Source organism: Opisthorchis viverrini, assembly GCF_000715545.1.
Source record: "Opisthorchis viverrini unplaced genomic scaffold opera_v5_214, whole genome shotgun sequence".
NCBI classification, from domain to species: Eukaryota; Metazoa; Platyhelminthes; class Trematoda; order Opisthorchiida; family Opisthorchiidae; genus Opisthorchis; species Opisthorchis viverrini.
Genome location: NW_008751869.1, coordinates 789964 through 803349, shown reverse-complemented (window position 1 = coordinate 803349; position 13386 = coordinate 789964). Strand labels below are relative to the sequence as shown.

At 46.3% G+C, this 13386-nt stretch overlaps 1 protein-coding gene across 1 annotated transcript in view; it reads left to right on the top strand.

Annotated features, from left to right (window-relative positions):
* The window catches only part of T265_14542 (hypothetical protein), a gene marked incomplete at both ends in the record, with an annotated part of 21896 nt that overhangs the window by 2282 nt on the left and 6228 nt on the right, over positions 1-13386 (top strand). The window contains 3 exons of the mRNA XM_009174123.1: positions 4302-4444; positions 8274-8373; positions 11212-11322. Of these exons, the coding sequence (XP_009172387.1) occupies positions 4302-4444; positions 8274-8373; positions 11212-11322 (354 nt within the window). The remainder of the gene's footprint in view (positions 1-4301; positions 4445-8273; positions 8374-11211; positions 11323-13386) is intronic.

Sequence of the window (13386 nt, the reverse complement as noted above, 5' to 3'; positions counted from 1 at the left end):
CATCTGTTCGATTCCCATCCTCGAATCGGATGGTGCTAGCACGAAACAGTAGACTGGTGCAATATGAGATAAATTTATCAGCCACAAAAAATATCTTCAGTCGCTTTCGGTGACTGTAGTCGCCGAAGATAGAAATAGGCATATCTGACGATACTGTGCGTTTGCTCCATAAGTCCTCGTAGCGATTTGAGGCCAGCATTGCCTCGAAAGCACACAGCAGCCCCAGCACAGTGGTCTGTTATTGAACCGGTAAATCCAGAACACCTATATAGAGCTACCGCACTGCTATGAATCAATGGATTTATAAGGATCACGGATGTCTATCGCTAAGCTTAAACGGCTCTACGACACAGCGGTTGGCTCAGCCTCTTCAACAGAAATTTGCTTAAGTAGCAGATAATATTATATGTGGAAAGGAACAGCCGTCTCCCACCAGTTCCCTCGGGTCCTTAAAAGTAATCTTTCGGTAGTAAAAGACAGCGAGCCAGGGGTGATAGTCGTGCATCCAATAGAAGTAAATACCACTTCTTTGCTGCACGAAGTTTCATCGTCAATCCTCTAAAGCCTTCGCATCTGTAGTGGTTAACGGCCCTATGGAGTCTCTAGTGAACAAAGCAAATTACTAATGTGAGCCAGATACAAAGTCACAATGAGAAAAATACAAGTAAATCTTGACTCACAGTTCAAAATGAGATCTCGTAGTTCCGTATTCCGTTGAACCACCACACCAAGAATAATTCTATCTTCCTGGTATTCCAGATCTCCGGTGATCGAAATATTATTCCACAAGTGTGAATATATTAGTCCAGTGTTTGTAGCTAAAATGTTTGTTCACGTTTTGGTGTTAGCAGCGGTCAAATATAGCCAACCGGCGGTCACAACAACAGTCACTCAGCAAAAGTCTCAAAGTCACGTTGGAGCCAACGAGCGGGTGGTAGCGGTTGTATTTCAGTAAAACAAACTTTTGTACAGCGATGAGACTGATAATGATGGGGAAAAAAGATGATACTGAGCATGAAAAAGAGCAGTTTACAAGTGCTACATATCGGTTCGCACATAGATTCTCCTCACTGAGGCACAGCCTTCATGACGGTACGGATATGCTGGTCGTCCGGTACAGTTCGTAAAGAGCAGTTTACAAGTGCTACATATCGGTTCGCACATAGATTCTCCTCACTGAGGCACAGCCTTCATGACGGTACGGATATGCTGGTCGTCCGGTTACAGTTCGTATGAATTTCAATTCGTGTGAAGCGGCGAGTAACTGAATCGTTGTCATACTAACAGCTGTGCTTTAAATATAGCCCCTCCGGCCTACTCCATCCGACCCAAACGAAGCCACTCTTAAAAGTCCAGTTTATCATTCGTTAGTGAGAGATCCGTCACTTGCGATGCGAGGTCACTCTCCAGAACCTTCTCTCGTGGTGTTCTCTCATCAAGGGGGAGCACTATGGCTCGTTTGCGAGAAGTAACCTCCCGAGGACTTATATGCTGGCTGGGGGAGCTGGTCAAATATTGATTCCAAACCAACAACGATGGGAAACGTCAGCGTGTTGAGCAATCGAAGCCAACATGATGGCGTTGCTGGTTAGTCATTTTGCGCATTCCTCTTCTCTTCTGCGGCCGAAAATATTGGACACGCTCCTTCTAACAAAGTGCTTTGCTGTTTTGCGGGTTAAGTTCTTCAACCAATTACCCCCAGTAGAACCTCTTGAGAAAATCCACCGCTTCGGTGGATTTCGGTCTGGGCAACCGGATAGTATTTTATGCAGTCACTAATATTGCAGCTTGGTCTACACGAAACCGAATGAACTCCATTGTCTTCATTAGGTCAAATAATTCTAATCGCATCTTGATTCCACAGAGCCAATATTTTGCTCGAGATAGTTCAGTGGTCAAGGCACCAGCTTACTGAGCGGAAGGTCCGTGGTTCAAACCGAACCTCAGCATCTTGATTACTCCTGTCTAGCCTTTGGTAACCTCACAGTATCCCAGCCATTGTGCCTCCTTCCGTTGGCAAGACAGCTAAACACCGAAAAGGTGCTGCAGCTGAGTGATGACTTTTTTATTTTGCTGATAGAGATTCTGGTCACCATGTCTCAACAGTCAGCCAATTATCGACGAAGTGAGCATTCCAGATTAGCGTTCGGACACAGAAAAACTGGACGGCAAATCGTGTTTGTTGACACTTTGAAAGAACCAAACATAGAAGTTTCTTGTTCATCTGATATGCGGATGGACCGCCCCCATCAAAGGCTACATACCAACATCGCTGCTGCGGTGATTTACCGGTATTGGTGCTCTTAGCAAGCATGTATCACCTTTTTTTCGTGAGCCGATCTGCGAACTCTATACATCCTAAACTTTCACTTCTATTTTTTGTTTGATGCGCATCATCATCATCATCGACAGCATGTCATAAGTGTTCAACACCGATGCTTCACTGACATACAACAATAATTTATTTGAAAGCCCTATTGTGAAGAAAATAATAAAGGTGAACTGGGAAGGGACTTAGTGCTAGCTTACTACAATCATTCCGAGGTGCATACACCTCCAGACACTCAGTCAGGCAGTCTGAATAAAAACGGACAAGAAGAACACCACTGACATCGGTTGGCAGGCACATCTTGTAGTGTCTCTAACCAGGCGCAATGGGGGTCACGCGGTCACCATCCTGGAAAGTGAGCAACACAGACAGTACCCAAACGTCTCGTGATCTCCTTCATACCCCTCTGCCATGCCAAGGGTTGCCCACCTCTCTGCTTCCGCCACTCTGAGTTTGGCATGGAAAACCGCACTCTCTCCGGCAAACGATGGGTAGGTACGCGCAACACATTTCCCAACCAACACAGCTCCTGGTGCTGAACTTATTCTTCAATGGAAGTCCCCATTACACAACCAAAAACTCACTTCCTTATTGCCTCGTTACGGGCCCGCCTACACCAACCCACACTAGTTATTGTCCTAAGACAACGCGTGTCGAACACCTGAAGATGTCTTAGTTCCGATGCTCCGACAGGCCAAGTATCATAGCCATACAACAGAAAAAAGAGCATTGTGGCTTGAGACACACGTCCCTTGAGATTCAGGGATACACCACACTAATGCCATAGGTGTCTCAAATTGACAAATGTGACCCGGGCCTTGGAGATGGTTGAATCGATGTGTAGTCTTATTCGGACCATCTAAGAAGCCAGTCATCACAGTTGGATCATGATCTCTACCGAACCGCATTCATGTATGAATTTTTCAGTACGCTCCTCAAACGCTTGATAATAAATGACACTGGAACGTTGTCCTTTTTAGTGGCCAAAAAATTATTAGAATAGGTTTGATAAGCTGATGCCTTACCGTAGTCCATTGGACCCAGAACAGGAGGAAACTTGCTTCAAGAAACGTTTTTCCTCATGAAAGTGTCTCACTGCAAGAAAACTCTAGGACAGTGAAAACCGTTTGTTGGGATTTCAAACCCACACATGCGCTTTAAAGAGAATTGGTGGTGGGTAAGGAACAAATTGTCTCTTGAAATGCATAGTATCTGTGTTATGTAGTGGTCAAAACGTTCAGCACACAAAACAGCAACGGGGGGATAGGTGTTTACTCTCTTTGATATTTCTCTTCAGGTGGATCGCACACTCTACGGTTGACGAGGGACACCTCGACAGAACGGTTTTCGCTACAATTCTTCTCTCCCAAAGTTCGAAAATTCGTGCTACTTCTAGGCAGCACAGAACCTAAACATATTACTCCCGATTAGTTTGTGTTGTACGAAAGTTGTAGGCTGAGTGGACAAAGTTTGCGAACGACCGACCCAAAAAAATCGTTCAGCTGTAACACCCTTCCGGTGCCTAGCTGCCATGCCACTCGAAGGAGGCACGAGGGCTTGGGTACTGCCAGGTTGCCCAAGCCTAGACAGGGAAAGTCGAGAGGCAGAGGTCGGGTTTGAACCACGGACCCTCCGGTCAGTAAATTCACGCTCTAACCACTTGGGCCATCTCGCCCAACGACCGTCCCAAAGTATACAGCACGTCTCAAACGGGATCCCTATAGGGAGTTCAAGCGCCTGGAGAGTACGAAACAACATTTCCTATCATTCCTTGCTTCCCCGAAGCAAAACAGTCACCATGTTGGGCTGAGCCCCATCTTAATGATGGTCTCATTGGGGCTTCACTCTATTGGAAGTCACATCACTCTCGCTTCAAGCACTTGTCTGTTTATGTTAAATGTGGTTTATCGACGCCACTGCTTTGGAAATTCAACCTCTAACCGATTCATATTTGTTTTTTGCTTTTGAAAAGGTCTTCACATCAACCTAACTGAAGGTATCCCACTTAGTCCCGCTCACCAGGTGCATAGTTTGGTCAACGGGGATGGACTTCTCCTGGGTAAACATGGTTTGCGTGCCTGTCTGACTTCTGGTTGTGGTGTTGACTTGGAACACGTGCGTTTTCATTTTATTAACCGATCATTTTGTTTTTCTGTTTGGTCACTGATGGATATTGCGTACTAGTTTAGTTCGCTAACCTTAGCCAAATTTTGCTTCACGTTTGTCCGGTGGCGCTTATGTGAAATGCACCTCATATACCGTTTGCCCAAATTTCCCCTAATTATGTGTCTCAGTAACATAGATAAACGTTTATGAGTTTTAGGGGACCTCCACCACTATTCCAGCACTTTTCCAGCAAACGAGCGCTTCAGGGTCATGAAAATGTATTCGACCCTCGCGGGACAGCTTCCATTGGAAGAGGTCCAGAAACACGAACAAATTGCTTAGTCAGTAGAGCGAATTATTGTCCTCAGTACGTGGCCGTCCCCTCGGCAGTGAGAACAAGCGTGTATTGCACGTCATCATCACCAAATGAAAAAAGAGTGTATTTATTTTTAAGTGTTGCGTTCACCGGTGTTCTGGGCAGATAGGATAGATGACTGCGCATTTGGGTTTCTAGCCTAAATAATTGATGCGTCAATATAGAGGTATTAGTGGACATTTCGTTGGGGAGGTCAGGAAAGGATGCCGTGCAATACAGGCAACAGTTTGGACGCATGCACGCCGTTGAGCACGTGACTATGCCATGTTTGGCAATGCCTCTAACCATTGATGTGTCCTATCTCGTGGTCCACATCCACGGAGATGGCAATGACTAGCACAGCTGAGTTTAATAGTAATGGCTTTCGATGTTTGCTGCTCATTTACACTCTTCGCCTGGTTGTGCAAATATGGCTGTTTCAAAAAGTCGATTGCCTTGTATACGGAGCATGTGACCAAGCCAGCACAACCTATTGCGTGTGGTCAGTGTATGCGNTCTGTGTATGCCTTTATATATATATATATATATAGCATTGATTTCTTTCGAAAAAACATTCGAAGTACCTCAGTATTATTACTCCGGTGACCCACCAGGCGCGGACAGTGCTCTGATAGTCAAACACGGAAAGTCTTTCGACGCCCTCGGCGCGCAGCGACTAGGTTTCTGATCAATATGATAACATGGGCCGCATCGCTACATTTTAGACTTGACCATTGACGTGTAAACTGATATCATGCCTGCGTCGCGGCTCACGAAAGTCGCTCTAGCCTTCCTGATCCGGATGGAAATACCGTCTTTGTATAGACCGTCAGGACTGGCACAGCTACCAAGGTAGGTCGCCTGGTCTACAACCTCAACAGGCCAATTCTCTGACTTGAGGTTGGGGTTCAAGTCCGTCCAGTCTCGCTGAAGCACTCCGCACATTGCAGTTGTAAAGCGCGTGTCAAACCGTGGAGCAGAACTATTTAGATTATTTATTATTTTTTGGATCAGGACAGCGTCAGATCCAAGAAGAGCTATGTCGTCTGCGTACTCGATATTTGTGAGCGAATGCCCCGAGAGCGCTCTGACGCCACAGGTATTAGAGGCTGATAGTGAGTCTCATTATCGAATCAATGACGAAGTTGAGGACGAATCGTGAAAGAGGGCAGCCCTGCATGACACAACTTTATGTGGTGAATTCAGACGAGAGCTTACCGTAAACTTTCACACGTCCGCGGAGGTTAGTGTACAGCTCCTTAAGGAGAGTCAATAATTTATGGGGGACACCATTGCTCCACTGCCATAGTGCCTGACGCTCCACAAAGTCAAAGGAAAGGAGGACAATAAGAGTTCGTTGCTGGAAGCAGTGGAAGTATAGTCGATGTTGTCTCTTGCGGATTGTTTTTCACGTATGTGTCTTCCTGTATTCACACAGTCTTCGAAGGTTAAGACTAGAGATCGCCTTTGGTGTCACAGCTATCATTCATGTACCAAGGTGGTTTTCACACAGCATCCGCGTACCCTTTTTGAAGACGAGGATGACTGTCGATGTTCCTCTTCATGCAGTAGCTTTCTGTTCCCTCAATATTGCACCAATAAGTTCTATCAGCTGGGTGAGACGGCTTGGCGGTTAGGGCGCGAATTTACTGACCGGAAGGTCCGTGGTTCGAACCCGATTTCTCTGTGTATGCCTTTATATATATATATATATATAGCATTGATTTCTTTCGAAAAAACATTCGAAGTACCTCAGTATTATTACTCCGGTGACCCACCAGGCGCGGACAGTGCTCTGATAGTCAAACACGGAAAGTCTTTCGACGCCCTCGGCGCGCAGCGACTAGGTTTCTGATCAATATGATAACATGGGCCGCATCGCTACATTTTAGACTTGACCATTGACGTGTAAACTGATATCATGCCTGCGTCGCGGCTCACGAAAGTCGCTCTAGCCTTCCTGATCCGGATGGAAATACCGTCTTTGTATAGACCGTCAGGACTGGCACAGCTACCAAGGTAGGTCGCCTGGTCTACAACCTCAACAGGCCGATTCTCTGACGTGAGGTTGGGGTTCAAGTCCGTCCAGTCTCGCTGAAGCACTCCGCACATTGCAGTTGTAAAGCGCGTGTCAAACCGTGGAGCAGAACTATTTAGATTATTTATTATTTTTTGGATCAGGACAGCGTCAGATCCAAGAAGAGCTATGTCGTCTGCGTACTCGATATTTGTGAGCGAATGCCCCGAGAGCGCTCTGACGCCACAGGTATTAGAGGCTGATAGTGAGTCTCATTATCGAATCAATGACGAAGTTGAGGACGAATCGTGAAAGACGGGAGCCCTGCATGACACAACTTTATGTGGTGAATTCAGACGAGAGCTTACCGTAAACTTTCACACGTCCGCGGAGGTTAGTGTACAGCTCCTTAAGGAGAGTCAATAATTTATGGGGGACACCATTGCTCCACTGCCATAGTGCCTGACGCTCCACAAAGTCAAAGGAAAGGAGGACAATAAGAGTTCGTTGCTGGAAGCAGTGGAAGTATAGTCGATGTTGTCTCTTGCGGATTGTTTTTCACGTATGTGTCTTCCTGTATTCACACAGTCTTCGAAGGTTAAGACTAGAGATCGCCTTTGGTGTCACAGCTATCATTCATGTACCAAGGTGGTTTTCACACAGCATCCGCGTACCCTTTTTGAAGACGAGGATGACTGTCGATGTTCCTCTTCATGCAGTAGCTTTCTGTTCCCTCACTATTGCACCAATAAGTTCTATCAGCTGGGTGAGATGGCTCAGCGGTTAGGGCGCGAATTTACTGATCAGAAGGTCCGTGGTTCGAACCCGATTTCCGCCTCTCAACTTCACCTGTTCAGGTTTGGGCAACCTGGCAGTATCCCAGCCGTCGTGCTTCCTTTGGGTGGCATGGAAGCTAGGCAGTGAAAGGGTGTTTTACAGCTGACCGAATACATACTGGCGCTTAACTTTCATCCTTGACCGATTTAGTCTCACCGCAAGGTTTCGATCCATCAATCAGTTCCAGTTACATCTTGATCCATATTTGTCTTCCGTCGAACTCGTACAGAGTCTAGCCACACACCGTCGGAGCGGATCTTTCGCCTGACTGTTTTGAGGTTTTCTCATGTGACAAACATTTGTCTATTTAGGTATGCATCACTGGGGCTGACAGTTAGCTCAGCTATGAGTTTACTTTTCAATCATGAGACCTTCAGGTCATCGCCATTCAGTGACATTTCGCACCCGAAAAACGCGTTCATCACCACGTCTAAGAAAGTTCATTGAGTATTTCCCCTTAGTTCAATAACTTTTCGCCCATCCTGACGCTGTGCTTCTTATGCTTAAGGGCTTATAATACAAAGTTCCTTTTGGGATGTGGGATTTTCCTTGCCCACTAATTCTTCATTTTTTGTCGCTTCCTGTTTGTTATTGTAACAACTTATCGACGTGGTTTCCTTATCTTTCAGCTGGAGCGTGAAGTCGAGGCACAGTTGATAAGTTTCCGACAGTTGTTTGACACGTCACCGATCCACGTGGATGGACATCAACATGTACAAGTTCTGCCAGGTCTGTGTGCCGTCGCAGTGTATATCAGCAGTGATAATTGCGTCAGTATTGCTTATTTGCATCAGATCGCCCAGTGGATAAAGCGCGAACGTACTAACTTAATAATAACGTCCATGGATCGAACCCAACCTCTGCATTTCGACTGCTCCTATCTAGGCTTGGGCATCTGGGCAGTATATCTGACCTCCCCCCATTGGGCACTGACAGGGTGCTACAATAACCATCTTAGCATCGTCGTTCAGCTGTAGCACCCTTTCGGTGCCTAACTGCCATGCTTCCCCGAAGGAAGCACCAGGGCTGGGATACTGTCAGGTTGCCCAAGTCTAGACAGAGGAAGTCGAGAGGCAGAGGTCGGATTCGAACCACGGACCTTTCGGTCAGTAAATTCGCGCTGTAACCACTTGGGCCATCTAGCCCCTCCACTTTAAAATGAATTGGTAACGTTCATGATGTTTGGCTATCCTTATTCTTGTTTGAACCGCCATGTGTCGGAGATAAATTCTATGCATTCGGCCTAGTTGGACTCCTATCATAGGAGTCTGATGCCTACGACATTCTGAGATATTTGATAAGTAGGCACGGTTAAGCCAGTTTCGAGCATCATTTCCGTGACAGTTTAGTGGTGCGTTCGTCAGTTCACCTTTTCATGAAGCTACAGCTACTCTGTGTTGTTCCATTTCCACTGGTTGGAATTTCAAACTGTCCAACCCGGCTTCGAATGCCCGTCAGTAGTGAGGAGACTTTGAATTTGCAATAAAATCAGGCGACAGTCAGTCAGCAGGCGAGACCTATTGTACAACAGTTTCACCGCTGTTGTGAAATGCGTATCGCACGAGTCTATGGTGTTGGACGCTGTCTGCGAACTTGTGTTTGGCATTTGAAACTTGAACTATTCCACCACTATTGGCTGACCATCATTGTGGTGCTACTGTCCTGCTGTCACACAATTCACGCATGCTATCACATCCGGTCCCCTGTCAGTAAGTCTGTCCATCAACAGTTTGACGGACGTTTTAAACAGGTCTGTCTCTATCGAAACTGGTTGCTTATTTTTGCTTGCTTGTTTGGTGGGTCACACTGGTGCACCGTGCAAAGCGTTAATTTTGGCATACTACTGTGCACGATTGAAGTAACATCGTGCCACTCGCTGTTCCCCCGGTGAAGTTAGTGTGTTCGTCAGTTTGTTATCGTCCCTGAATTTTTGTGTGCACTCGTACGTACAAGGTTTTAGCCGAATTCACGCAGCTTTGTTTATTGCATTTCCCCCCTCTGTTACTCGTATCGCACGTTCCTTTGTACCTGAATGTGATGTGATGTTCACTAACAGTTCAACTCCGCTCATCGTTGGGATTTCAGCTCACCTAGGGCCTACAATCATTACTGTCAAAAATGATCTCTCTCGCACAACCTGTGTTATGGTTTCTTTTGTATGTCGTCTTTTGCGACTTTTTTTGGTTTCTCGTACCACGGGGAGTTCATCTCAGTGTCGTGTAAACCCGTTCTCAATATGACTCGAGCAACCGTAATTCTGTCGTGAACCGCGTGTCCTCATAGGGGTTGTACGGTGAAGCTATGTTTAAGTCTTCGTTAGGGGGGGGGTGAATTCATTTAATCTGTTCTTTTTCAGTCGTGCCGGAAGGTGTTCTCTTCCGAGGTAGCGGTTTCAGTGGAACTACGGTCGAATTTCTCAGTCGGGAGGCATCCTTTAGTAAGAAGCTTCTTGGACGGATGGATTAGTCTAAATAAAACAGTATTCAGCATGTGTTTTGAACGCAAGGATAAGATTTATGTCTGGTGTTTGTACGAGGGAGCCATGTAACAAGAAATACAAAGAAAACGTTGGTCGGCCTGCCCCTCTGCAAGCTTATCTACCATGTGGACAGCTCTAGGTCATCTTGTTATACGAATGTCTTCGGGACAAACATCTTTCGGTCACATTTTTGAGCTTGGATTTGAATATCTGGTCTACTTTTAGTCAGTCACGACTCGCAGTCTTAATATGAACTCATGCGATGATGTTTCTTCCATCAAGCCTAATCAAAGGAAGCCTCTGTCCACTTTTCTTGTCAGAACTATCATTTGTCCTGTGCACCCTCCGCTTACTGTTCTGCTCTTTCTAATGTTATTTACAGGTGTGCTTGTGAGACTTTTTCTCACCTGGCGATGAATTTCTGGGCTACGGTTCGTTCACAGCGATCCTTCTAAAATTCAAATCCTCCCCTTGAGGTTCGTCTTCCCCGATCGGTGGTATGGTGCTTGGAAAAGCCGTCACCCCGGGAAAGATGGCATACAGAACGGCTTCGTTGATTGCTAACGGGTGTTCGCCTTTTTTGGAAAGAGAAGGTTCTGATTGCCCTGTCTAACCTTCGTTGTCTATGGAGTGCTGGTTGAGTAACTAACCGTTAGCAAAGCAAGCCTGATCGGCTTGCTAAATGGCTTCAGCTTTTAGGTCAAGAATAAGCTAACCATCCCACAGTTTTCACTGCGCTGTGTCGGTTTAATCTAGTTTTGCTTGCTTTCTGCGTGACAGACTCCCGGCTAACTGCCATCAGAAAGCGTATCTTGAGTAATAAGCAAAAGGTATTTCATACTGGAGAAGTGGGGACAATCGTTGTTCGTAAAACTGTTTTTATTGTGTCGTGAGAGGTCTCCTAGATTCTTACAACGAATCCCCCCGCGGGGTTCCCTCATGTTATGCGTTGCACGCCACCCCCTTTTGCAGGCTTATTCCCCCGGGGTCCAGCATTCGCGTCTAACGCCCTGCGTTTTCACACTCCATTTTCTGATTGTGTACATTGCTGGTGCCGACTCTCTCTGTTTCTGCCCTCCGTTTTCCAGCTCTCGTTCCTATCTTGTGTCGTTTGCTTCCACGTCACGGAGTCCAATGGATTCGCATACCGGAGGAGCTCGAGGATAATTTTATCCATGCACCTAGTGACTTGAGTGAAGGTGGGTTTATCGCTAGTTTTTGTGACCGACTGTGCCACAGTAGGGCGAATAGGGTCGTGAAATAGAAATCTCCGAAGGGTTTAGGCCCCCGAAGGTTTGAGGATCTAGTATTCTCTTCGCACAATTCTAGACGTCTTTCAAACCTACTGAGCATGAAAGGTTGGGTTTAAACCATATTAGCATCATCTGGCTGGACTGACTTGATAGCTATTAACTGATCGCGTCTTTGCTTCCATTGCTTGGCTATGCCTTTCTCGCTGTTCCAGTATTCGGTAACCAGAACTGTAGCTACTGGAATAAACGTACTTTTGGTGAACTGACTGAACTTAATTGGGGTTATCCTCCGAGGTGAATGACTTCCAAACTAAAACAACTTCAGTAGAGCCTTGACGGTTTTGGTTTTTGAAGAGGTCATCTCTAGCCAGTGTCGCTAACCTCATGCGTAAAGTTAATCCCCAACAAGGACACCCATGTTGCGCTTGTTAGACGATATCCCGCACCGGAACCGCTTTACTGCTGGCAGTTGGGCACTGCTACAACACACAGCGACGGGCTTGCCGGTTCACCATCGAAGCGAGCTCTGATTGGCCGGAAGTGGCCCCAACAACCAATCATGATCCAGTATCCGCCAAACACCGGTTGCCAGCGCCGCATCTAGAAGGCATACGAATGGAGAAATGATTCTTGACTAGAATCGCCTTAGATCCTCGGAGTTTTGAACTAGTTCTTAAAGTTCAAACTATATTAGTTTCTTGATCCTTAGCTGCTGGGGATCTCAGTGAACAGTTTTTGGTCTAGACGCGCTTACAATATCTTAAATCCTCCACAACGTCGAACTGCACGTTTTCGAACATTGTGCCACCTCGGCCTTTGCGTTGCGGTATCATTCGCATCACATCACCTGCAGAATACAATGGAGTAGATGTGCGAATATAGTCTTCCCTCTCAGGTATCACTGACTTATAACCATGTCGGTTTGCTTGAATACAGCGTTTTGTATGTGTGATATAACCCTGTAGGGTCTGTCATGCTGCACAAGCGTGTTGAGAAGTACGATTCTGCCGGTGGAATGCGCCACAATTTTGAAACCAAGGAACGGCAAGAGTATGGATCTCATATGCGCATGCCGTTGTTCTAACAGTTGACGGAGTTGGAAGAAGTCTTCTCCACAACCCCTTCTAGACCGGAATCCCTCCTCGGGTCGCGTTCCTATATGGTTACGTCAAGCGACGTCCTGTCCTTGAAACTTTGCCGTTACAAACGATTCGAAATCAATATCTAAATATGACCCGATTCATCCGACTGGTTTTGTTGTCCACAACAAAGTAAGCTGTTACTCTCCCTCAAATTGTGGGCTCTCTTTTCATACATGCCTGTTGTCTGTGCAAAATGGAGTTCCAAGATCGAAGCGCACTTGTCGGACAGCAAACCCCTTTCGACGTTTACTCGCTACCTATCGTGAACCCCTGGGCCGCGTGAACCACGGGCCACTACTGATTGTCCTGATAGTGATGAAGGAAGGAGTCTTGCTCGACTATGTACTTATTCATGCTCTGCGTACTGCCCCGGTCGTCTGTGAAAGCCTTGTAAAAAGTGAATTAGCGTTTGAGCATGTTTACCTACATCTTGGCGGATTCTCACCCCGATACTTTTGAAAATGCTACACCAGGGTACAACTGGCTACCGGAGATTTGATCACATTTCTTCGTGCTGTTGAGGCCTGTTTGGCTAGTCATCTTAGGAGAGAATCGACACTCACGGGAACGTCTATTGCTGATTACCATCTGTTTATATGCAACACTAGCTCCTGAAGAACTAAAACTTCCTGGTCACATTTTCTTTTACATTTGAGGCAGCCTTAAACGGAGGACGATCAAATCATTGTCAGCTATCATTCCTTCTGGACCAGTCATGTGGGATGTGGTCGTGCGCTGGAACGGGCTTGCGGCTCAGCACCACTAGCTTCACTGGGACGGCGGATATAGGAAAGAACCTATAGCGCGTATTCAAACTGAATATCAAGCGTCAAGTGGTTGAGAGGCCTAGGTTTAAGAAGGTTTGAGA